Below are 26,568 nucleotides of genomic sequence, written 5' to 3'. Positions count from 1 at the left end.
TACACACAGATCCACACACATTTTATTTCAACCTGCAATATAGTTGTAAGGAATTAAACAGGAATGCATGGCATACTGTTCTCAGTATTATAGTAAATGCAGACTGTAAATAACGCAAGTCGGTGGGAGCAAAGGTTTTGTGGAGAGCTTGCGGGTTACTTATGTCAAACTATTTTTGGTTCATATAAGGTTTCATACACGCCCACATACAGAACCTTGCACATAACGCACTGTGGGACTGTTGAACTCTGGGAAAATAGGAAAGAATGTGTATGTTGACACTTTGTGGGTATTATCTCCTACAGAATGTGAAACTAATTGTAAGGGAACTGTTTGGCACAGTTATGGCTTGGGTGTGTGTCTGTTTGTGTGTATGTTTTGGGGGCAGTGCCCATAAAAAATGTTTTGGTCAGAGAAATTGCTGTTTTTGGTAATCTTACGGCACCTGAATGTAACAATGCAGCCAAATCTAAAAAAGCTTCTGTTAATTGCTGGGAGTTGCCGTAGCATAGTCCTGAAGACACAGTTCACATTATACAGCTTGAAGATGCAAACATTAAACCAACTTAAAAAAGGTGGAAATTAAATGCATGAATAACTTAATAAAACTTTAGCTTTTTTGAAACTGTCCAAAAAATATGAAGATACCATCTATATCAGGGGTGTCAAATTCAAGGCCCGGGGGCCAAATCCAGCCAGCGACTTCATTGTATGTGGCCCGCAAGAGCTTGCAAGGAATATAATATGTTTATTATACGGTTTGATGGCACTTTACAGAAGCATTGTCCCAAAATGCATCTCATTTAGTGAAATGCGCACTGAAGAGATTTGCAATTATTTGCAATTAATTGCCCTAGAATTCTGCTTTCAGACGTAGTTAATTAGGAAGTTATTACCCTATTCGATAATAACCCAATGCTTAGGAAATAATGTATTATAATACATAATTTTATATTTAAGCAATAGCTCACGACAGGCCGTGGTATATGCTCATTATATCACAGGTTGTCGACCCTCCGCTTCGCGTTGGACCGAACCACGCCCCTGGTATACTGTTTTTCTCAGACGCGGAGGGATACTGACTTGTTGTGAAAAGTAACTTACAATTCTACCTGTGGTATACGCTCAGTATATCACGGCTAAGAACCAATCAGATTGCTTGATTTGACTTGTCCGTTTTATAAATGTATATGTATATATATAGTCTTAAAGTTACAACCGGCCCTTTGAGTGCAACCTTAATGATAATGTGGCCCGTGATGAGATTGAGTTCGACACCCCTGATCTAAATTGTTATCCAGCACCTTTAAACTCATTTTGACTTTGTAACACTTATGTTGAATCTGTATGAAAACAGAATTGTGAAATGCTACGTCAATTTACAAAAAAAGTAAATTAGGCGTTTCCTATATGTATTCCTTAAAAAATGGGGTCCTTGTGTATCACACAGGAGGAGATTGTTCATGTCAAACGCAATCTCACTTAATAATTGTAAATATTTGTGATAGGGTCTGTTGCTCTGAGCATCTAATAATAAAACAAAGGTGGGTCCATTTTTGTTATTTGAATGATGTATCTCATACATACATCTTACTATGTTGGTCTGAAGAGCTGAAGCATTTATTCATACACAATGGATACAAACTGTGTTGTCTCATTCTATATCCTGTGAGAAAATGATAAACATTTAGAATTCAAAACTCTACATACTATTCCTAGCCTGAGGAAGATCTGAATAATCAGCAGATTTGAATGGAATCTCTAACATGTTTATGTAGAATAAAGACAAGAGTGATTATACAAATTACATTGATTGACATTTTAACCAGAAGATGAAGTCTCAAAGAATGTTTTAAATAAAAGGACCTAAAACAAAAAGGTGGTCAAATGAAATGACACTGAGCCAGTGATAACAGCAACGCCCAGCGTGGATGAAGCTGGTGCAGGTCTTTCTTCATGCTCCGGGCTGTCCACTCTGAGGAAGTAGGAAACGGGAAAAGACCTCTGGACACCACGCTGTCTCAATGATCCACAGTGTTAGAGGAAAATAAATGTTTTAGGAAATGAAAAATATGAAGTTAACAAATAAAACACAGCTCAGGGGCATCATAGATATAGACGGTAGGTTTTCCTACAAAGATCAGTAGTTAACTCAGCCTCCATTGATTTCACATCAAATGAGCGTGTTAATAAAATAAGCTATCATGCCTTTTACTTGCATATCTAAACAGAATCATGAAAGCCTGTTGGTAGAGTCAGGCACACGAGTCCGTTTGAGTGTGTGCGCCGGTGTCTGAACGCTTACTCACTGCTCGCTTTGTAGCTAACTGTTAGGCCACTTAGCTTCCATTGTTATGGATCTAAAGGTAGCAAAAGCTAACTTTCATAACACAGCTTTTCTTTACTTCTCGCTTAGCTAACACAATAAAGAAACAGACCGTATACTACAGCACAAACAACACAAATCATCAATACTTACTTACATATATTTTCACTTGTAGTATTATAATATTTGAAATGCGGGGTTGCATTCCAATAGTCCATTTAGCTTAGGAACCTTCCTAAACAAGTGAAATGACCCGGAAGTACGTCAGTGGCAGCCATGTTAAGTGCCGTTCCAATTCTCCAAATGAAAGGAAAGGAGGTTTCAAACTTCCTTTATAACCTCCTTTAGCTTAGGAACCACTGGACCTCCCTTACCGAAAGGAGAGGAGAAAATGCTGCCCCACAATGCCTTGCAGCCGCAGCATTTGCGTCACACAACAGTCGGCCGTTCACGGAAACAAACGATTATGACGGAGAAATTATATCATGAAAGTTACGGTGCTTATTAAGCATTTTAAAACGTATGTGGTAAGTTGCCAAAGTGCTTTGTTTTGAACGTTCATCAGTATTATAATGAAAAAGAGAAATATAAACGTTAGTTTTTACTGAAATGATCAAATAAAGTCAACATTTCACTGAGCTGTGTGGGGTTTGTTCAACTTTTAAAATATTTTTGAATGGTGATATTTAGTGATAGGTGTTAATCGCTGGAGAACTGGGCTGTCACTCAAAAATTGAGTAGCCAATGGGGACGCACCCTTGAAAGTCCCGCATACCTGGGACGTTTGTGTCAGAATTGAAAACAAAAAATGAAGGAGCGCAAATGAGAAAGTTGCAGCGAGAGCAAAAGTCTGATCATTGAGAAAGAAGCAAAGAGAGATATGTTAAAACAAAGAAAAAAGACTTGTAGTTTACATGATTACACAAATGATTTGTTTGCAACTTATAGTTTTATTTTTGAAATTACATTTATTTAATTTGAATCAATTTTTGTTTCTCTTAAACTCTTAGTTTTTGCTTGATTCTGAGAAAGTGTTGCTTTATCTTTATGAAACAAAACTAATCCCATAATGGTCCTGGTTGGGAGGGCTTGAAACTGTCTGGGGTGGGGTACATATAATAACTATTATTTATTTATTTTGTTATTGAGGGAAGCCCACATTTTTGTGGTGGCATTGATGTATAATTATGTTATGTGCCTCTGTATGCAGTAGCACACTCCCACTTTAATGGAAACCCTCCTCTGATCTGCAGCCATGCGAATGACCAGACACTGGAATGACAAGTGCTGGATTTTTTTAATAAGTTCATATAGTGTGCTTCTTAAATATTGTTGTGTACATGTTTGGTGTTTAAGTAATAACATGAGGTTGGTATTAGCATTGACACCGGTACCTTAGACATCTGTGTGTGTTTAAACCCGTATATGTGTCGGACAAAGCTGTGTTTGAGGTTGTTTAAGGCCAAGTAGGTCATGCTGAGTTGAAGCTGTTATAGTGTGCGTGGGCACAACATGAAGTGACTCTCACAAGCAGGGGCAGTCAACCTCTGAGGTCAGACATTGAGGCAGATCTGTAACGCTCCACTCAACCATTGACATCGGGGATTTGGTTTCTAAATCTGTCCTCTCACTTCGCAGCTTTTTACTGCCTCTGTTTGACCTCAAACCACATAACAGAGGTTTCTGCTGAGAGGTCAGAGAAGCAGGCCTTTGTTCACCTTCTAAGAAAGCAGGAGGATGGTTAAACCTCTGGTTACACCACAAGTTAAACAATGGCTGGCTATTTTCTGTGATATTCCTGTACGAGAAAGTTACCGGTTACCTTTTTCTTTACTTTTTTCATGACCCTTTGGGGCTCCGTACATGACAGTAAATCCCAGATCAAAAAGCTGTATAAGATCGACTCTACTTGTTGCAGGCAGCCATGAAGTTAAACATTTAATTCACTAACTGTTTACTCTTGTGTGACTGCTCTCCAACTACTTCAACTGCTGGTTGGTATCTGTTTGTAATACAATTTGGGAATGTCCATTATTGATGTCTCTCTGATAATCAGTATCATTTTTGAGCATTTCAAAAATGTCTATAGCTAGCAAGCACTTTGAGTTTATGTTTCCATAATAGATAGGACTTAACTCTTGTTGCAGCCTTTTCATTTTATAACCATACAGTTTTCTTTAATTTAGTATTTTTGGAATCACATTTAAATATTTTTTAGGACTGTACTGTATGTGAGAAGCATGACTTGCTCGTGTTAAAATGGCTGGAAAATGCTTGTTGATAAAGTAGCATTGCACAGTAACAGAACTAGAAAGTAGCTTTTTACAATCATGGCATATGTTGGATAATGTACACATACTATACAACCATACTATAAATGAGTCCAACCCAGTTGTGACAAAATCTGCAGTTCTTTGAATGGCCACTTTAGGCTTGCTCCAAAAACGAGTCAATGCCAACAGCCTTAAAATGCCCAACTTTACAGAAGACAGAAACAAGTTTACAGCATGATAAAAATGTTTTTGTTTACTATAGAGAATTTCCCTAATCAGGACAACTATCGAGGACTGGATTTTTATATAATTCACTCAACAACTCAACAATTTGTGCATGGCTGTGACAGGTGGGTGATGTCAAAGCTACCTGCTTTGATTTCCTCTGTCACCAAAGCACTTCTCAGCTCCACTGCTCCATGACGCTTCACCTCTTTGCACATATTCGGATTACCTGCAAGTTAGAAATAAAAAAAAATCCTGAAAGTACATTTGCTTTCAAAAGTCCTACTGCCTTGGCACCAATTAAGCAAAACCTTTCTAAGTGCTACATACAGAACGGAGATTTGTATTTGTATTGGCCAAGATACAGTGGAAACATGTGGATTTTCAGTGATGAAAGATGTGTTGTGTTACTGCTGTGCTGATATCAATGGGGATTATGTTCCGCCATTTTTGGGGCCAGGATAGCGAACAGGCGTTTTTGTAGAAGGGTACATGGGTCCGTCTCACAGTTTGGGAGCTGATTGGGAATTGCACATTTGTAGGATTTACAAATCACACCCGCATTCCTTGCAGTCTGAGTCGGGGAGCAGCTGATCAAAAGGTCATGAGTGGGGGAGTACTTATACCTGGAAGCAGTTCTGTCTTCCACTAAGGCCCTGTCCACACGGAGACGAAAAGAAAACGAATCGAAGTCGATATCAAAAAAGTCTTCCGTCCACACGGAAACGGATCAAGAAAACGCTCGAAAACGCTTGAGACGCTGTAGTACATATGCCGGGCCTGTAAGTGGTGCTGTACTTCCGCCACAAAATACACCAACAGCAACGAATAAGACCGAAGACGATTATTATCATATTATATTATTATTGTTGCTGATGATTGTAGAGGAGCTGTAGGTTTTGCACTAAAATCTATATCATGGTCAGTAGCGTCTGGAGCACGAAAGCAACCCTGTGATCTGCCATTGTTGTTGCTGTGGGTAAAACGCATCAGCAATGACGCTGGTGACGCGGGGATGAGCAGGAGTGGTGGGGAGAGGCGGTGCTATGGCGTCATCATTTTCAGGAAATGATCGTATAGGGCGTACACACGGAGCCACAAGCGTTTCGTCCTCAGACCTACCCACTTTGGGAGCCGTTATCACAGTATATCGGATTCGGGCTCTGTGGACGAACCGTCTATACGATAGAGAACGTTAGCGGATTCAACTGATATCGTCTCCGTGTGGATGGGGCTTAAGATCCAGAGATCCATGGGTCCACCTGGGTTTCAAACTCACTTCAACTTTCTTACTTTTTCGAAGCTTTCAACTGCATTTCATGATCTTTAGTACATTTCTTACTTGACAAAGTTATCACATTGGCGAAGAAAGAAGGAAACATTTGTTAAGTTACATTTTATGACTTGTGCTTTGTAGACATCATGTGTTCCTGGTTTTCCAGCTCTATTAATACAAACACTCCTGGAAATGTATTGTTATTGTGAATGTTAGCTAAAAATCGAGGTTTGAAGTTCTGTTAAGCAAAGTATTTAACATCCCTACACTGATTAACGGCCACAAAGCATTACATAACTATCTCTATACAAACAATGTTTACAGTTCTCAAGCTTAATCCTCAACTCTTTTGTTTTCCTCAGTTTCTCAAAAATCTAGTCAAAAGGAAGAGTTCTGTCTGACCCCAGAATGCATCGAAGCAGGTGAGGAGTTCTTGTAAACAGTCACTGTTTGAGCATGATATATTCAAGTTGTAACTGAAAGGTTTCTATTTAGACTCACTAACTTTTGTTTTTCTTCCTTCTTGTAGCGGGGTCTGTACTCAGTAAAATAGATCGGTCTGTTAACCCCTGCGAGGATTTCTATAGTTTCTCGTGTGGCGGTTGGTTAAAGGAGAACTCGATCCCTGAAGACTTGTCCTCGTATGGTATCTACCCCTGGCTACGGCAGAATGTAGACGTAAAAGTCAAAGGTGGGTTTGCCCTAAACATTTCGAATACCTTGATGACATCAACAGATAAAATAATAAAGCTATTTGGTAACGTATACGACAGAGTTGCAGAGGAGCAGGAGTTTCATGATGCCAAACATGAAGAACACATTGTTGGGCCGATTCTTTCCGCACCTCAAATTTTTCTCCATTTTAAACTTCAGCCCAAAATCCCTTAGACCTCATGCAGCACCCTGTTTGGTAGCTGTGAGTAGTATTAGTAGTAGTAGTAGTGAGTAGCTAAGGCCCCGGCCACAAGAGGACGATAACGGTAAAACGCATATGCAAACGCAATCGCAAAAAAGGCTTCCATCCACACGCAATAGACACCGGAAAGTTTCTGTCCACACGAGACAGCTCCGTTTAGCTCCAACCGCTGGAGAAGCTGCAGTACATATGCCGAGCCTGTACGTGGCGCTGTAACATCCTCCACAAAAGCAGCGAAGAAGCATGGTTGTCATGTTTGCCCTTCTGTTTATTCTCCGCGGTGGGGGCTAGGGCTGTGCAATTTAATCGATCCTGCGATATATATCGATATTTTGTTTCCCGAGAAAGTATCGATATTTCAGCCGCGGGTATCGATACATTAACTCCCATTCAAATCCCCCGTGTTCCGCCTGGCACTCTGCTCGCTGCCCATTCCCCCCCGTTTGCTTTGCATGAAGAGCAGTTACGTCAGCCAGCCGAGTCGCTAGTGTCGCTGTAGAGCATTTCTAGATACACAGACGCCGGTGTCTTCTTCTCGCAGTGAGTGCGAAGCGGTTCAGGAGAATGGCGGCAAACATTAACCACACTGGAGAGGGTCTTCTCTACCGCCGGAGATATCGGCCCAATCCCAAACCACTCCCTCGACGGAGTGAACTCCGTCTGTAGCCACACTCGCAGCTCAACGAGGCTCCCTCCTGTCAGATGGAGGGAGTAAATACAGCAGCAAGCTTTGGGAGGGCCTCCCCTCTCTCTGGCAGAAACAGGAAATGCCGTAACTGTATGTAACAACGGTTTCAAATCAGCATCTCTTAGACAAAAGGTTTAAATTAATAACTCAAATAAAACTCCTAACATCTTTCATTGTGTTTCAAAGCTCTTTTAGTTTTAAACCTGATGTTTATAAGCTTCTTAGTTTTTGCAACGGTCTCTAAATATACACAACTTTATAATAAAATGCACACATTTACCTTTTTCTAGACTAAACACAGACGATCCTAAGTTAAAACATATGAGGTTATCATGAGGTTGTTAACATCGCAGTTTATCAGTGGATGTTTGCTGGAACTACTTGTTAACAGCTTGACAGCAGCGGACACACACAGCGTGACTCCGGTCAGGTAGAGACCGGTCTCAAGTCAGCACCGCTGCAGACTCGCTGTTTGAGGGCTTGATAGCCCACTCCCCCTCCACACCGCTCCACACTCGTAGGCGGACCCTCCGCGTGAACACGCAAACGGAGGGGTAGGGTGTAGGGGGCGGTTTGGGAATGGGCCATCGTCACTGCTCAGAGAAGTGCACTTCTCCCAGACCACGTTGATCAGATTATATTCCTAAACAAAAATCTGAAGAGAATGTAGATGCAGTTATGTAGAGAGGAGCCTTTCTGTTTAGTGTTTTTGGCTTAAATGTTACTCCTTTGGATTTGAATTATTGGCAGGTACATTTTACATTAAATGTTGTTCTTAGTGACTTGAATTATTGGCTACCTCATATTCTGTGCTAAGCTAAAAATGCTGTAAAAGAATCTGTTCAGAACAGGCCACCTGCTGCACCTTTTAATTCTCCATTTTCCATTGTGATACTGCACTTTATGTACTTACGTTTCAAAGGCTTGTAAGCTACAGTTGGCACTGTTTCAATAAATGAAACAAATTTTCTCACCACATCTTTTGAGTCATTTTGTCCAGCATTTGCAAGCTGTAGACTCTCTGTCTAGTCAGAGCCATATATTGTATAATTGATGCTTTCAGTTTTCAGTTGAATTAATTCAATCCAAGTCAATGGAACACTCACAAGATGTCACCAAAATCACACTGTCCCTTTCAAATCTTTCAGAAAATGATGTAAGTGTATCGAATTATATCTAATCGTATCGTATCGTTGGCTGAATATCGTGATATATATTGTATCGTGAGCTCAATATAGTGTATCGTATCGTGAGATTAGTGTATCGCTACAGCCCTAGTGGGGGCCGAGGGAACCGGTGTCATTCTAGCTTGTGTAGTTTGTATACAAGATCATCCTGCTGACTCCCATTCATCGACACTGTCGATTGTTCTTTTTTAACATTCAAACATAAAAAATAACAATCAACATTAATCTGAATGAGGGAAGTGATTTATTATCATTACAACGTAATTTCCCGATCATTTAAATATGAATATGGTGAAATACATTCTTACAATAAGCGAGAAATTGATTTAACTCCTGTTTGACAATAACTGTGAATTTATTTCTCTCATTCGTCTTTGATCAGACCCCCGGTATACCCTAATCAGCGCCCCTAGTTACACCAATCAGTGTGCGATTACCGTACAGCCAATCACAACGCGTGACGTCATTGGTAAGCGACGGACCCGAACAGATCTGGTAGCCCGAGCACATATGGTACTGACACCGGGCAGAGTTTTTCGCCAGTCAACGTGTGTTAAAGTTTAAATCTTCCGGACAAAATTGGAAAAGTGCCGGTCAAAGGTCTTCTTTGTTATTTATTGAGCTTTAAAACAAATGAATAACGACTCTATATAATAATAAAATAAACGGAGCCTCTCTTTTTCCTCCCTCTCTTCTGACAGCGTCAGTGTCTGTCTCATGCAGCAGCTGATCCAGTAATGAGTGACCCGGCAGACAGTTAAAATAAACATATTTATAACTAGTTTAGGTAGTTTGAGAAGTAATTAAAATAGCTGGGTGATGATCTGACTTGAAGTGCGTGTTTTGCTCTGTTCACCGCTGCCTCAAAGCGGGAGGAGCTGCAGGTGAGCAGAGCTGCGTGTCTCCGTCCTGTCAGATTAGACTCAACCTGGTCTCACCAGAATGCGTGACTTGTTGGGTTCAGAATTCCAGAAAAGACAGACAACTTCTAAGTTTAACTATTTATTGTAGAGAGCAAAATATATATTTTACTTGGCCAAGGACTCATCACGTCTTTGGGAATCACAGGCAGCAAAGCTGTAATCTGTAACCACCCAATCCGTCAAGAGCCTCGAACCTCGTGTGTGTGTGACACTTGGGTCCTGCTTTGCTGTTGCTTTCTTGTACTTCACCAGAGTCAGTTTGAGATTTCAATCAGCTTTTATTCTGCAAACCATTGAATAGACACACAGATCCACAGTTTAGCCACAGTACAGTAAGATGTTGCTCCAAAGCTAAGAATCCTCTAACACTCACTCACTGTAACACTGTTACAGTGATCGTATATTGGTATCATTTGTTTAGAGAAAAAGGATTCTAAATACAAACAAAAAGAAACCCAATAACATTTATTACAAACATAAAACAATTTACTTTGTAATTGTGACAATAAAGATTAATCAAATTACTTAGATGAACAGTATTCAATAAAAACATTTAACAGCTCAAAATAAACATACCTGCAAACCATGGAATAGACACACAGATCCACAGTTTAGCCACAGTACAGTGAGATGTTGCTCTACAAAGGAAAGTTTCACATAAGTGACGTAAATGCCACATGTACTCCACGACGTTAGCGGCTAACTAGTTAGCTGAAAAACGGCTCACTCTCAGTTTATGTACAATTCTTTTAAAAAGTGATACACTACGGAATCTAAAGACATTTAGCTAAACATAAAATATAACCAATAAATGCAGATAGATTATACACAGAATAGTACACGTAGATCACAATTATTATTATTATATTTACAACTGAGTGAACAGAACAACAACTCACCCAAAGCTAAGAATCCTCTAACACTGACGGATTCCCAAAATGCACCACATTCAGCGCAACACTAGCTTCCGGCTGCGGCTTTTCAAAATCAAATAAAATGACAAAACTATGGCTGTAGTCCCAGTTTAACAGGATTTAATAAAACAAACATTCATTATTTACACTGTTACATACACCCCCCTTAAATTCTGTTAAACTCCAGGTAAATACTGAACATCATAAAGACAAGAGTGTAAGAAAAAAATTAAATAAAATGTGTGGTGGCTGTTCGAGGTGAAACCAAATTAAAGACACAAATTACAGTCGACACAAAATCCTCCCATAAGGAGTGAAAAAGAATAGGGAGGTACCAGGCCCAATACTTTTCTCAGACAAGCAGAAGATGCCATTTACACCTTCAAAGCATCTCATCTAAGGCAACACACATAGCATACCCACAAATCTACAAACACATACAAATACTACTCGGATATAACCCATAACAAACTGGTAGAATATCCTGACTGCTTAAACCTCAAATATCCTATGGAAGAATGCAAAAACTGAACTTGTAACAGATGAGGTATCTTCAACCTTCTGTGCTGCCATCTCATATATCAACTTTTTAGGAGGTTTGACATGCCTCCCACATCTAGTAGTGACTGAACCAACACAGCTCGCATGAACACTATGAGGTTGCGTGCAAATAGCATTGGTTTCATCAACAACTTCTGTGTAAGTTAAACGAGAAACACCAACTGAGTCTGGGTCAGTCAAGTCAGCATCACTCACAGGGTCTGGGTCAGGTGGTAGAGTCACACTGTCAGGGTCGGTTGGTAGAGTCACACTGTCAGAGTCTGAGTCAGATGAATGAGCATACATGGCAGGGACTGAGTCAGGTGAGTGAGCATCACTGGCAGGGACTGGGTCAAGTGAGTTCATGAGCCAGTCCACAGTGCGATCGTAGCCATCTTCATTGTCCACATGCACAGAGACTTGACCACTTCCACATTCCTCATCCCCATTATCTGAGTTGACAAACGAGGCAGGAGTTTCAACCTTGTCTATGAAAAGAAAGTCAACCGGGAGAAGCAGGTTCCGATGCACAACTCTCTCTTTTCCAGATTGGGCATCTCTTATCCTGTACACGTTAATCCCAGCCCTCACCGACACAACATCATAGGGCGTAGAAACCCACTTGTCAGCAAGCTTTCTTTTGCCCCTCTCACCACGGTTGGCCAACAAAACTCAATCACCCACACCCAGCGGAGAACCCTTGACTTTGCGGTTGTAAAGCCGAGCATGACGGGCTTGCTCATTAAGGCTGTGATTTTGAGCAATCCTTGCAGCTTCACACAAGTCCTGTCTCAACTGAGAGACAAACTCATTATGGCTGACCACTCTTTCATCCTGAAGCCCATGCTGGAACACAATGTCAATAGGGAGACGTGGCACCCGGCCAAACATGAGGTAAAAAGGGGCAAAGCCGGTTGTCTCATGTACTTTGCAGTTGTAGCAAAAGGTCAGCGTCTGCAACACCCGGGGCCACCTGGCTTTCATTGTTGGGGGAAGGGTTCTCAACATATTCCCCAGCGTCCTGTTAAAGCGTTCTGTCACACCATTACCCATGGGGTGGTAAGGTGTGGTGTGTGACTTTTGCACCCCCGCCACCTCCAAAAGGTCCTTAATCAGTTTCCTCTCAAAGTTGGCACCCTGATCTGAATGGATTCTCTTGGGGAAGCAGTATACACAGAAGAAATCATTCCATAACCGGCAAGCAACATGTTTTGCAGACTGACTCCGACAGGGGAAAGCATGTGCCATTTTTGAGAAATGGTCAGTGACAACCAATACATCAACTGTCTTCTTGTCACCAAGTTCAGCTGTCCAAAAGTCAATGCACACCAGTTCCATAGGTTCGGATGTCTGAATGCTTTCCAGAGGCGCCCGGGCTTCAGGTTCAAGGGTTTTACCAACAACACATCTCTCACATCGTTGCACATGGTCATTTATGACTCTTTCCATGCCAGTCCAAAAAAACCTTTCCCTAGCAAGGGACAGTGTTCTCGCACGGCCCTGATGACCAGCATTGTCGTGGAGGCCAAGGAGAATCTGAGGCTTGAGATCATCCGGCACAATGAACTGGAAAAGCTTTTTGTTCAGTCGATGGCATGTTCTCATTCTGTACAGAATTCCATTGTGGACTTTAAGCTTTCTCCAGTGTCTGAGGAGTTTTCTGACGCCGCCTGGTTCAGATGTTGCCTCGCGTCTGGTAGCTTTCCTCTTTTGATGCATATAGAACAGGACCCTGCTTATGGTCTTGTCTTGCTCCTGGAGATTCAAAAGCTGGCTCTGAGGAATAGGAGTGGAAGAGTCTTCCTCAGGCAACTGTGGCAGTGATAAATTAGCACTAGGTAGGCCACGATCTCCATGAGCCCTCAATGCAGCTGACACTTCTTCTGAGCTGATGGAACTTCCCACAGGCTGATGAACAGGCCCAGCACCAAGGTCAGATGACGTTGACCGGGTGCCTTGGACAACTTGGCAGTTGTTTGTCAGCCGAAAAACATCCTGCACTGTGCCCTTGACAACTCCATTGACTTCGTCCAGTAGTGCAACATATGGCTCTTTCAACAAGCGGGAACCAACACATGACTGGACAAAAGGCTCATGGCTCAAGGCATCTGCAACAGTGTTTTTAACACCCGGAACATACTTAAGATCGAAGTTGTATGCTGCAAGATTGGCCACCCACCTTTGTTCACAGGCAATCAAAACGTAGTTTTGTCAGAATGTACGAAAGGGGGTTGTTATCTGTCCAAGCGGTGAAATGTCTCCACTTTAACCAATGGCTGAATTTGTCGCACATAGCCCACTTCAGCGCCAAAAACTCCAGCCTGTGTGCTGGATAGTTCATTTGAGACCGGGTCAGCGTCTTACTTGCAAAGGCGACAGGCTGTGCAACTGTCTCACCAGGTGACACTTGTGACAAGACGGCTCCAATACCATCAAAAGAAGGATCAACAGCGAGGATGAAAGGCTCATTGAAGTTCGGGTGAGCCAACGTGACACCATGAGTGAGCTCACTTTTCAGAGTTTGTAATGATTCCTGACACGCAGGTGTCCAGTCATTAGACGTAAGAGCTCCTGGGGCAGAGGACTTTTTCTTGAATTTCTTGCCTTTCTTCGCATGTGATTGAACTTGTCGGCCAGAAATGAGTCTGAACAGAGGTTTGGCCTTCGCAGAGCAATCGGCAATGAAATGCTGATAATAAAAGACCATGCCCAAGAATGACCTGATCTTCTTCCAGGAAGGCGTGACACCATCGCTCTCCATAAACTCTGCTTCCCCCACATCAGCAATGGTCTTCACTTTGTCAGTGTCTGTTCTCACCCCATCTGGACAAACAATATGACCCAGAAACTTAACTGAACTCTTCAAGAGGTGACATTTCTTAGGGGCCAGCTTGAGGTTGTGATTTTTCAGACGGGAGAACACCATTTCCAGACGTTCAAGAGCCAGCTGTTCATTAGGGGCAAAAACCATCACGTCGTCAAGGTAACAGAGTAAGCTGCTTAAGTTTTCATCTCCGAATATTGACAACATCATCCGCATGAAGGTTGCGGGACTGTTGGACAGGCCTTGAGGCATCCTATTGTACTAACGGAGGCCGAAGGGTGACGAAAAGGCTGTGTACTTTTTGTGCTCCTCATGAAGTGGCACGTTGTAGAACCCAGAAGTCAAGTCCATGTTAGAGAAGAAGACATTTCCTCCCAGTGCAGCAAGAGCATCGGCTTGATGAGGAAATGGCTGTGCGTCTTTTACAGTCTTTGCATTGATCCATCTGAAATCAGGACAAATGCGCAGACTGCCATCCTTCTTCCACACCAAGACCAATGGGGATGCATACTCACTGTGAGATTTCCTGATTATGCCCTTTTCCTCCATCTCATTCAGTGTAATTCTCAGCTTCTCATACTGGCTTGGTGGAACCCGGCGGTAAGGCAAACGAAACGGACTCTCGTCCGCAAGGTGTATTTTGTGGACAAAGTGTGTAGCCTCCCCACAATCCATCTTGTTTCTGGAAAAGAGGGACTCAGACTTCTCAAAAAGCTGAAAAAGTCTATCTTTCCACTGCTCAGACACCTCACAACTCTCCAAGTCCAAATCTTGTAGCCCCAGCTTGTTTGGAGCGTCCTTTCTTTGTTCAGGGGTCTTTGTTGTCGAAGAGCACTTTGAGACACTATGGCTATTTACTGAAACCTTTTCAGCTGGGGGCAGCTCTTCAACTGCAACACATGGGAAGACATCTGCAATCTTACAGTTTCTCCTCAGAGTCACTGGCTCACTGCTTGGGTTAATCAGTTTGAGGGGAACCCACCTGTCACCCCACAGAGGTGTGACTACACGGCCAACCAACACATTTCTGGGCCTTGATCTTGAGTTAGTCGGTTCAACAACCACTGTGCTCCCCACTGACAAAGGTGCTGATGCGGGCAATTTTCCCCAGACAAGGTGTTCACACAGTGGTTCAAGAGTAACACTCTGCCTCAACTTCACTATGCCGATCTTGCCAGGCAGGGGTCCCCCACGCCATTTCTCAGAGTTGGAGAGCAGGGACAAAAATTGGCAACAATCATCATCTGCAATGTCAACTGGTGTAGCCAGAAGTTTCCAATAATCGTCAGACTTTTTCATCAGATGTATGAGAACCTTGATAGCATTACTACCAACAATCATGTTGTCTGTTTGTCCAGGGATGACTAATGTTGGGATGAGCAACTTGAACCCATAGATTGTCACCTCCAAATCATAGACTGCTGTCGGGTAGATGTGGTGACCACCAGCACCAACAACAACAATGTCATCAGCAGGACTTCTCTTCAAATCAGGGCATTGCTGCAAGAGGCGTGCAGCTGCAGCTTCGCTCAGAGAGCATGACATAGAGCCACTATCAATCATGGCTTTCAGTGGAACTCCACTTGCAGCACTAACATTTGTGTAAAACAAGCTGTCGGATTTCTGAAGTTTCTGCGTCATTTGGAAAATGACAGTCTTTCCAGATGGTGCAAAGGAACAAAGAGATTCATACAAAGGCTCCAAGTCATCACTGTCACAGCTGGGAGGGTCACTATCATGATCCACACTGTCCTGCCTGAAGTGCGGATCCATTCGTTTTCCGACTGTGGGGGAGCCGCAGGCGGCGCACGACCAGGACAAGCAAGCCTAGAATGGTTTGGTGAGTGGCACTGAAAACAGAGTCTATGGTCACGACAGTGGTTGAAAGTAGAGTGAGCAACGTCATGACAAACAGAGCAAGGCGTGTCATGCAACCCTTCAATCCTGGGACGTCTTGGGCCAGACTGTCTGGCTGGACTCGAGTGAACAGGCCTCTGCAGAAGCACCTTCTCCAGCATGCCAATAAGGCGTTCCAGGGTAGCAGAGTCTGTGGCGTGTGCTTGTGGTGCACCCTGTTCCCCGGTAGGTGGCATGTGTGGCATAGGGGTAGTGTGCTGTGGGTTCACCCTTACCTTCTCTTCAGTTACCTTACTCATCCTGGATGTCTTCACTGAGTGATAATCATCTAAGATGTCCTGAACTTCATGAGCAGTCCATTTGTCCATCGTCTTGGACCGAAATGTCATAGAAAGCTCTTAAACATATTCAGATTACTTTTAGAATACTTTCTTTTGCCATAACAGATGGGTATGTTTTGGTGCACAGGACGACAGGAGACACTTATTTTACTGTTTTAATGGCTTATCAAGAACTCAAACACAAAATCTTGGTGTCATTCTGGACAGCTCCCTCTCATCTGCACCCCACATTAAAAAACATCACCCGGACTGCATTCTTTGTACTGTCTTAAAACCTTTCCTTGGAATATGTTATGAATTGTAAGGTGTCCTTGGGTGCTTTGAAAGGCGCCCCTAAATAGAATGAATTATCATTATTATTTATTATCTGAAATGATGTTATAACTTTTAAAACTTTTTCTAGTCACTTGCCCCATGCATTCAGCAGCAGCAGGCCATTCACTTTGATTTGATCCAGTTATGAAATGTCATAATTTCGGCAATAAATAAATGCTACATAAACGTTATCTTGCACATTTTATCTAACCATCTCCGTTTCTAACTTTCAATATATATTTTAAGAGATCTCTCTCTCATCGGCGTGCGGGGGCGGGGCCTCACAGACACGCTGCATCTCTCTCTCGCTCAGACGTGCTGCAGCGCTGTGCAATGTGCACACAGTTCTGCCGGTAATGAATATTACATTTTGTGAGGAAACTTTTCCACCAATAATTCCAATAAGTATTCCAAAATGTATTCACTTCAGGTTTACGAAAGTAACTGTAATCAGATTACTCGTTTTTCAAATGTAACGCCTGCTGTATTCTGATTACGTAACGCCGTTACATGTATTCCGTTACAACCCAACCCTGCTTCTAGGCTACTGTCCCGCAGCTCCTGCCTCTCTGTTGGACTCTGTCGCAGCGGGGCTACTGCTGTGGTGCGGAGCGCATTAACCAGACTCTTCACAACGAAGGATCAGTTCTTCTTCAAGGCAGGGAAGGTTTCGCAGTACGCAGTCTACTGTCCCGCAGCTGCAGCCTCTCTGTTGGACTCCGGTACTGCACCTTACTCACGAGACATTGTAAAAATGGGTGGGGGGCGAACACAGTAACCACTCCGCCAACGCCACAGTCCCCCGCCTGTCGTGCGGGCCGGATGAGAATGTCTGGCGGGCCGGATGTGGCCCGCGGGCCGCCAGTTGGTGGTCACTGGTATAGGGCTTACACACGGGGCCGTTGGACCCCCCAGAGCGTTGCGTATGCCGTTCTATCCACCTTGGGACCCGTTATCGTTACCGTAGTCGTTTAGTGCCATATTCTGTCGTCCTAGTGTGGCCGAATGGTCTATATGAAACAAAAAGGTAACGGAAACGACCGTTATCGTCCTCGTGTTGCCGGGGCCTAAGTCTGTTGGGACTTAGCTTGGGAACCAGTCGCCAATTTAATTCCTGATTGGCTTGCCAGAGACACGCTAATTCTACTCCTCCATTGTTCCCTGGAGGTTTCCTCTTGTAGGATTAAAAATAGTGTCTTATTCTTCTTACCTTTCTTCTTCTTCTTCTTCTTCTTCTTCTTCTTCTTCTTCTTCTTCTTCTTCTTCTTCTTCTTCTATCAAAACTGGAGACTCTACTTCACCCATACACTATATGTCTTAAAAGTTTATTTTAGAGACAGTTTATTGTTAGAGTCTTACAATTTGTTTCCTGTCAGAGTTACTAGAAGCTCCTTCACCCCCTGATGAACTGGAAGCAGTGACTAAGGCTAAGATCCTCTACCGCTCCTGTATGAATGAGAGTGAGTCCGTCACACACACACAAACTTGGTTTTGCCATTTAAGTGGAAATAACATTGACATATGTATTCCCTAGAGACTTTTTTTGGTAATTCCAATAGAAAATCATAAATTCCCTCCAATAAACAATCCAATACAAACATGAAACCTTTAACCTGCACTCACATCTGGACACATATGTAAATATATTTAACATGTACATTCAAATGCTCAACGTTTTTCTGTGATGTCTTATTTCAACAGTTACTTTATCACTTAATTTGAAAAACATTTTGTATTATTATTTACATTTTTATTCTATTTTGTCTTTATTTTTACCTTTTGTGAATCCTGTGAAGCTCTGACCCTGTTGGTGCTATAAACGCCTGAATTTCCCCAAGGGGATTAATAAAGTTCCATCTTATCTTATCTTATGAAATCACTAGACTAAATGTTGAACCTAATTGTAATGTATTAAATGATCTGTTTGCTTTTATAGCTATACTGGAGCAGGTGGACAGCAAACCGCTGCTGAACATTTTCCGACAGCCTGAGTTTCGGTGGCCTGTGGTGGGGGAGGGGCTCGGAGGAGAGTACCAGTGGTCCGAGGGTGAGTGGAGCCTCCTGAAGACCCTCACTGAGATAAGGAAACAGTTTGGCAGGAATGTCCTGATTCGAATATACGTCTCCCCCGATGACAAAAACTCCTCAAACTACATCCTCAAGGTCAGACATCTACAGTTAACTCTCAATACTGTTTATCCAGGCAGGTTTTCCACTTTTAACATGTTTTAGAAAAAACACTTATTATCTGACACATAACCCTCCACTTAACACCAATAGTGAATTTAACAGCTCAAATTCTGAAAAAATTAAACAAAGAATATATTTTTGCAAGATTTAGAGGTCAGATTGTAAAGCTAGCAGCTTTTTAATCTAGCCGTTTCCTCCCGCGTGAGAGGTATAAAAGTGGTATCACATTTGTTTTATATGTTATGTACATGTATGCACCATGACATCAAGATCTGATTCTGATTCTGAATCTGAATCTGATTCTGATTCTGAAGTCAATAAATATATTTCCCATATGTAGCTATTCCTGTACTAGATAGATAGATAGATAGATAGATAGATAGATAGATAGATAGATAGATAGATAGATAGATAGATACTTTATTGATCCCAGTTTGGGAAATTCTTTCATCACAGGAGCATTGTGTTCAGACTTTATAATACAATACTTAAAAATACTTTAAAAATTGGAAAGGGGAATTAACAATTACAAATAAAAGGAAGACATTTAAAATATTATCCATCCATCCATCTTCTCCGGCTTATCCGTGGTCGGGTCGCAGAGGTAGCAGTTCCAGCAGAGAGCCCCAAACTTTCCTTTCCCTGGCCACATCAACCAGCTCTGACTGGGGGATTCCAAGGCGCTCCCAGGCCAGCGAAGAGATATAATCCCTCCACCTGGTCCTAGGTCTACCCCTCGGTCTCCTCCCAGCTGGACGTGCCTGGAACACCTCCCTAGGGAGGCGCCTAAGTGGCATCCTTACTAGGTGCCCGAACCACCTCAACTGGCTCCTTTCGACGCGAAGGAGGAGCGGTTCAACTCCGAGTCCCTCCCGGATGACCGAACTTCTCACCTTATCCCTAAGGGAGACACCATCCACCCTGCAGAGAAAACCCATCTCGGCCGCTTGTACCCGCGATCTCGTTCTTTCGGTCATGACTCATCCTTCATGACCATAGGTGAGGGTAGGAACAAAAATGGCCCGACAGACAGAGAGCTTTGCCTTCTGGCTCAGCTCCCTTTTCCTCACAATGGTGCGGTAAAGCGACTGCAGTACCGCTCCCGCTGCTCCGATTCTCCGGCCCATCTCACGCTCCATTGTTCCCTCACTCGAAAACAAGACCCAGAGATACTTGAACTCCTTCACTTGGGGTAAGGACTCATTTCCTACTTGGAGTGCATCGGTTTCCTGCTGAGAACCATGGCCTCAGATTTAGAGGTGCTGATCCTCATCCCAGCCGCTTCACACTCGGTTGCGAACCGATCCAGTGAGTGCTGAAGGTCGCAGACCGATGAAGCCATTAGAACCACATCATCTGCAAAAAGCAGTGATACGGTCTACGTGTAGTGCGGGTGAACTGACGTTCCCAGTTCACCCGCACTACACGTTTGGGCTTCCACCGCCACTCGACCCAACTCACCACCGGATGGTGATCAGTTGAGAGCTCCGCCCCTCTCTTTACCCATCTGTACATGTCCAACCATGAGCTCTATGAGCCCTTTCAATCCGGCTTCAGACAGCAACACAGCACTGAGACCGCCCTCATCAAGATCACCAACGATCTCCTCATTGCTGCTGACTCTGTATCTCAGCACCACTCCATTTTCCCAGCTCCCCCCTCAGTCTCTCATCAACTGCCTGCATGGCATCAAAGAATGGATGTCCTCTAACTATCTCAAAATAAACAGCAGGATAACAGAGCTCATGGTTGCTGCTCCAGAAGGTTGGTGACTTCATCCTCGAGGTTGACGGCTGCTCCATCTCCCCATCTCCTGAAGCCCGCAACCTGGGTGTCATCCTCGATTCCAGCCTTTCCTTCCACTCCCACGTCAAGTCTTTGACCAAATCGACCTTTTTTCATCTAAGGAACATTGCAAGACTCCAACCGTCACTCTCGGAGTCGGTTGCTGAAACACTAGTCCATGCGTTTGTCACCTCCCGCTTGGACTACTGCAATGGTCTCCTGTTTGGGGTTCCCAACAAAACTCTGGACAGGCTCCAGTATGTCCAAAACTGTGCTGCCAGGGTACTTACAAATACAAAGCCGTGGCGGCATATCACTCCCACCCTCATCCACCTCCACTGGTTGCCAGTCAAGTCCCGCATATCATTCAAAATCCTCCTCCTTACCTACAAGTCCCTCCATGCCCATGCCCTCCAGTACCTATCGGACATCCTTCACCCACATGCCCCTCCCCGGAACCTACGGTCTTCAGACTCTGGCCTGCTTACTATTCCCCGCACTAAACTGCAAACCATCGGGGACAGAGCCTTCAGCGTGGCAGCCCCCACCCTCTGGAACGCTCTCCCTGCGGAGATCCGCAACATCTCCACGCTTGATGCCTTCAAAAGGGCCCTCAAGACCCATCTGTTTACTAAGGCCTTTGGCTCCTAATCTATTTGTTGTTTTGTCTGTCTGACTGGTTGTCTGACTGCCTTTTGTTTTGTTATGTTTCTTTTGCCCTGTTCTTCCTTGTAAAGCGACCTTGGGTCTCATGAAAGGCGCTATATAAATCCAAGCTATTATTATTACCCGAGTGTCCAAAACATACGGCCTTAGGCCCGATGATACGATAACGAAGTCGATCATGGACCTTCTGCCTAGGGTGCTCTGTAGGGATGCTCCGATCGCCAATTTTTGGGGCCGATCGCCAGAATCAGTATCGGCCGATACCGATCGCCGATCCGATCGAGTGGGCTATTTCAAGGGATGTTTAAAACTCAGTTAATGGGACCATTCACTGGAGCTTCCACAAACAACAATCAACTTAATTATTACATTCACATGATGTACATTATTGAAGTTTACATTCACTTTGGATAATAACACGGGAGAAATGAGCGGAAGCGCTCTCTTTTCCTCTCTCCCTCTCTCTCCCCCTCTCTGCCTCTCCTGACAGCCTGCCAGTATCTCATGCAGCTCACTGATCCAGTAACTAATGAGTGACCCAACAGTGAATATTTAATATATTTACTGTATAACTAGTTTAGCTTGTTCCGGAGGTAGATAAAATAGCTAAGTGTGTTAGGTCTAACTCTTGTGTGTTTTGCTCCGCTCACCGGTCCGTCACAGCGGGTGGCGCTGCAGGATTTCTGCTCAGACACCTTGCATACCACTATTTTTTTCTTTTTCGGACACCTTAAAATAATGCCAGACTGGAGAAGACATTTTGGCGTGCTTGTTTTGCCGTGCACAGAGAAAAGTGTCATGTATTTTACGTCATGCACAATCGGCTCTCACGATTGGCATGTTTAGAGAGCACCGATCGATCGGTAGAGAGCGAGTATCAGCCGATCTCGATCGGTGACCAATCGATCGGAGCATCCGTAGTGCTCTAGTTCCACGTACACTTATGAGCATCCTTATGTTCGAACATGGTGTTTGTTATGGCCAATCCATGACTAGCACAGAAGTCCAGTAACAAACCACCAGTCCGGTTCAGATCAGGGGGGCCGTTCCTCCCAATCACGCCCCTCCAAGTGCCCACATGTGCGTTGAAGTCTCCCAGCAAGATTAAAGAGTCCCCTTCAGGAGCCCCATACAGGACTCTTTCCAGGGTATCCAAGAAGGCCGTATACTTTGAACTGCTGTTTGGTGCATAAGCACACTCAACAGTCAGAGTTTTCCCCCCAATAACCCACAGGCGTTGGGAGGCGACCCTCTCGTCCACTGGTGTAAATTCCAACAAAGAAGCACCCAACCGGGGGCTTGTGAGTAACCCCACACCCGCCTGGTGCCTCACACCTTGGGCAACTCCACAGAAGAATAGAGTCCAACCCCTGTCCAGAAGTAAGGTTCCAGAGCCGACGCTGTGCGTAGAGGTGAGCCCAACCAGATCCAACTGGTAATGCTCCACCTCCCGCACAAGCTCCGGCTCCTTCCCCCCCAGAGAGGTGACGTTCCACGTCCCTAAAGCCAGCTTCTGTCGCCCGGGTCTGGTCCGTCAAGACCCTCTGCTTTCACTGCCACCCTTCTGGCAGCCCACTCGACCCCATCACTGTTTCCCGTAGGTGGTGGGCCCGCGGGACGGAGAAGCGGAGGTGTTGCCCACGTTTCCTTTTCGGGCTCTGCCCGGCCGAGCTCCGTGGCAAGCCCGGCCACCAGACGCTCGCCGACGAGTCGTCCTTCTGGGCCTGGCTCCAGAAGGGGACCCCGGGCTTCCTCCAGGCCGGGTATCCTCACTTCTTAGTTCGTCTTTCATGAGGTCTTCGAACCAATATTAGTCTTGCCCTTTGCCTGAGACCAACTTGCCATGGGAGGCCCTTCCAGGAACACAAGGTTCCAGACAACACAGCCCCCAGGTTCATCAGGGCAGACAAACCTCTCCACCACGGTAAGGTGCTGGTTCTTCAGAGAGGAATATCAAATATAAACAATAAAAACAAATCAATATACAATTGTATATTGTTTTGTTTTTATTGTTTATATTTGCCCACATGTCCATTGAAGCAATCTGGATAAATAATATAAAAAGTAAAAAAATACAACAAGATCCAAAATACTACAGGGACTATAAGAAAGGAGAAACTATACTATATGTTTATATTAGCATGGTTTTTATGGATTTTTAACCAATCAAACAGATGTACTGTATATGTTTTACTTTACAACTAATATTACAATTTTGAAACAACGTAGATAAGAAACTCCACAGGTTCAGCTCCTTGCACATTGTTCAAATTGTTATGGCTGCAGCGAAGGTAGAAGAAGAAAAAATACAATTTTTAAAAAGCAGCAAAATCTAATATGTGCTCTTTGTCTTTATGTAGCTTGATCAGGAGTACTTGTCTCTGCCCTCCAGGGAAGACTACATCACCAACACTTCCTCCGCGCGGGCGGTGAGTCTCTGCTCCATCTTTCATTTATTTTACTTGTTATTTAAAAACTCTTCTTGCTTGAGTGATACATTGCATTAGAAAGAGGTTCAGCTGCTTAAAATATCAACAGTTAATTATGTTTTTTTTTTTTAATCAGAACAATAATTCCTTCCAGACTAAACATTTTCACAGATGGTAGAGAGTTGTGATGCAGGAAATGAATTGTGGAAAGGCAACACATGCTGATTGTCTAATAGCTGGCTCATCAGGCCAGAGTAACAAAAAATTGAGCAAATCAAGAGTTTTTCATGATATTAGTAGACTATCAGTATAAAGTACATTTGCTAGTATCCATAGATAAACAATGTTCTACATTTAGGGTGCAACTAGCACTCTCCTTAATATTGTGTAGAACAATACATAATTAACATTATGAAGTTAATACAAAAAAAAATAGGCTGTTTTTAATTAGGTTCATGGATAATCACTCTTTTTGTGTAACTATGATCTTGTTAACTGTGATGGCCCTTTGTATTCTATTTTGTGCATCTTTGCTGTGCATCTGTCCCCATAAAACAGATAATATTAAATCTGCAAAAGAAGTGCAGAAGCCTTTGCTTGATGTCTGATGGCGTATCTTTATTTTCTCTCTTTCGCTCTGCTTTTTTCTCCAGTATCGTGAAGCCTTGTTGAGTTTCATGGTGGATACAGCAGTTATGCTGGGCGCTCAGGAGAAAGCAGCACTGACCCAGATGGAAGAGGCTCTTGCCTTCGAGACCAAACTGGCTTATGTAAGAACGTCATGTCAGATACATATAAATCTATTCAATGTTTTGAGATAATTTCATAGTCCATAATGGCACTGGATGTGTTAACTAATGTGTTGTGAAATATGAGAATGATTGATCTACTTTAAGGAAAACTATTAAAGGTCCCCGCTGTACAATAGCTGCCCACTGCTCCTACTACTTAGGATGGGTTAAATGCAGAGAACACATTCCACTGTGTGTGCTGTGTGTGCTCTGCATGTGTGACCATTAAAAGAGGGTTTCATCCCTCCGATTCTATTATTCTATTTCTATCATACTGTTTTTCATCAATATATTATAGGTCTCAGATATATACAAAACATGTCTATGAAGTGTTTGGGTCCAAATACCAAACAGATCATTGTAGCATCCCATAAACCCCTCTGTTTCAGCCCTGTTTCAAAAGTGCTGATGCTCTGTCTTTTACCTAAGATGAAAATAAGGTGCCACTCTGCGAGATATTTGGTTAAAAAGAACACAATGGTGCTCTAGAAGTAGATTCAGGTGATAAGGTGGGGGTGGGTTTACCTTGGTTGGTTATTGGCTAATGGTTACACAAGCCAAAAAAACGTTATCATTAAGTGGCCAAAATCTGATCAGCTAATTTTCAGACAGGTTTTTATATAAATGGATCAGGACAAAAAGTGAGCAAATCTTTTTTCCTGAAACTTTTAGAATCTATTTACACAGAGGGGGCACATGTTTATGTATAAAAGACATGAAAAATTGGATTTAGCATAATAGGTGACTGTTAAAACATTGTATTTAGGATCAGTCATATCAGTTCAGATTGCTCATTGTGTGTGCAGATCCTGATTCCATATGATAACCGCAACAGTGACAACATGTACAACAAAATGTCGCTCTCTCGCCTGCAGCGCACCATACCACAGGTACTTCAAATACAAACAAACACTTAAAGAACACAATCCTTCCAATGTTTCGTAAAACCAAATCACCTGTTTTATGATTTATTTTACATATGTATTTGAATTACTTAACGTTTAAGACAAGCAGTCCTTTTTCTACATGCAAAAATGATTTACATCATTACAGGTCTCCCTCAATTTGTATTATCCTGAGTTGTAATGGACTATATGTTATATAAGTAACCTCTACTGGATATCTTCTTTGTATGCAGTTTGATTGGCTGGGTTTTGTAAAAGCTGTGGTGGACTCTAAAGTTGAACCGTTTCGGTCCATCTCCACCTCTGAGCCTGTCATCGTCCGAGCACCGCAGTACTTTAGGGACCTTGTTAAGCTCATCAACAGTACAGATCCTAGGTACCTACACACACACACACACACACACACACACACACACACACACACACACACACACACACACACGCACACGCACACGCACACGCACACGCACACGCACACACACACGCACACGCACACACAAATAGCAAAACATTTCATATAAATGTGCGACAAGACTTAGACTGAAACACGTGGTACAGCAAACAAGGAGGGACTACGAAGTATCACAGGATAGAACACACACACATACATTTAAACAGCCAGACACACCTATCTTATTATAGTGTGTAATGAGATTGTATGGCATTATTTAATAAATGTTCATCCTCTCTATCTCTTTCCAGGATTGTAGCTAACTACGTACAATGGAGGACAGTTTTTTCCAGCATCTCCTCCCTTAGCCGTCGTTTCCTTTACAGATACCAGGACTATGCACGGGTTGGTACAGAAAGAATCTTCCAAATTCTGTATTGTTTGGTTCATTCTTAAGGGTTTTGATTAACTTTAAAAAATAAATGGGTATTGTGTGTCTTTAAAAAAGCTAAAACGTTGGCTTGACATCATGCAGATACAGCTGGAAAATGTTTGAGAAATCCCACTTCATAAAGGATGTTTGGAAAATGTTTATACTAAGTATACAGGAAGTTTATTCAGATTCAACACTGGTAGTTAACAGTATGTGCTACTGTACATACTGATCTCTGTACTACAAGACAGAGAACTGGGAAATTGATGTGATATTTTGAGTAGTCAATCCGTATACCTTCTTATTAACAGTGTTTCTTTCTTACACCAGTAAAAAGAATAGTAACTGATGGTTATTTCGTTTTTGCTTTTTA

General features: G+C 43.0%; 1 protein-coding gene and 1 long non-coding RNA gene across 2 annotated transcripts in view; one reads left to right on the top strand and one right to left on the bottom strand.

Moving 5' to 3' along the window:
- phex (phosphate regulating endopeptidase homolog, X-linked) overlaps nucleotides 1-26,568 on the top strand; it is a 43,058-nt gene that overhangs the window by 395 nt on the left and 16,095 nt on the right. The window contains exons 2-10 of the mRNA XM_079661250.1: nucleotides 6,463-6,522; nucleotides 6,630-6,791; nucleotides 17,982-18,065; nucleotides 18,542-18,768; nucleotides 23,607-23,675; nucleotides 24,329-24,445; nucleotides 25,273-25,356; nucleotides 25,605-25,747; nucleotides 26,074-26,167. Of these exons, the coding sequence (XP_079517376.1) occupies nucleotides 6,463-6,522; nucleotides 6,630-6,791; nucleotides 17,982-18,065; nucleotides 18,542-18,768; nucleotides 23,607-23,675; nucleotides 24,329-24,445; nucleotides 25,273-25,356; nucleotides 25,605-25,747; nucleotides 26,074-26,167 (1,040 nt within the window). The remainder of the gene's footprint in view (nucleotides 1-6,462; nucleotides 6,523-6,629; nucleotides 6,792-17,981; nucleotides 18,066-18,541; nucleotides 18,769-23,606; nucleotides 23,676-24,328; nucleotides 24,446-25,272; nucleotides 25,357-25,604; nucleotides 25,748-26,073; nucleotides 26,168-26,568) is intronic.
- The window catches only part of LOC307026113, a 32,296-nt gene continuing 7,352 nt past the window's right edge, over nucleotides 1,625-26,568 (bottom strand). The window contains exon 3 of the long non-coding RNA XR_013804348.1: nucleotides 1,625-5,053. This is a non-coding gene — a long non-coding RNA (uncharacterized lncRNA). The remainder of the gene's footprint in view (nucleotides 5,054-26,568) is intronic.

This window comes from Notothenia rossii, assembly GCF_949606895.1.
Source record: "Notothenia rossii genome assembly, chromosome: 12".
Classification (NCBI taxonomy): domain Eukaryota; kingdom Metazoa; phylum Chordata; class Actinopteri; order Perciformes; family Nototheniidae; genus Notothenia; species Notothenia rossii.
The sequence above is the reverse complement of the archived record's forward strand: the minus strand, read 5'-3'. Positions and strand labels throughout refer to the sequence as shown.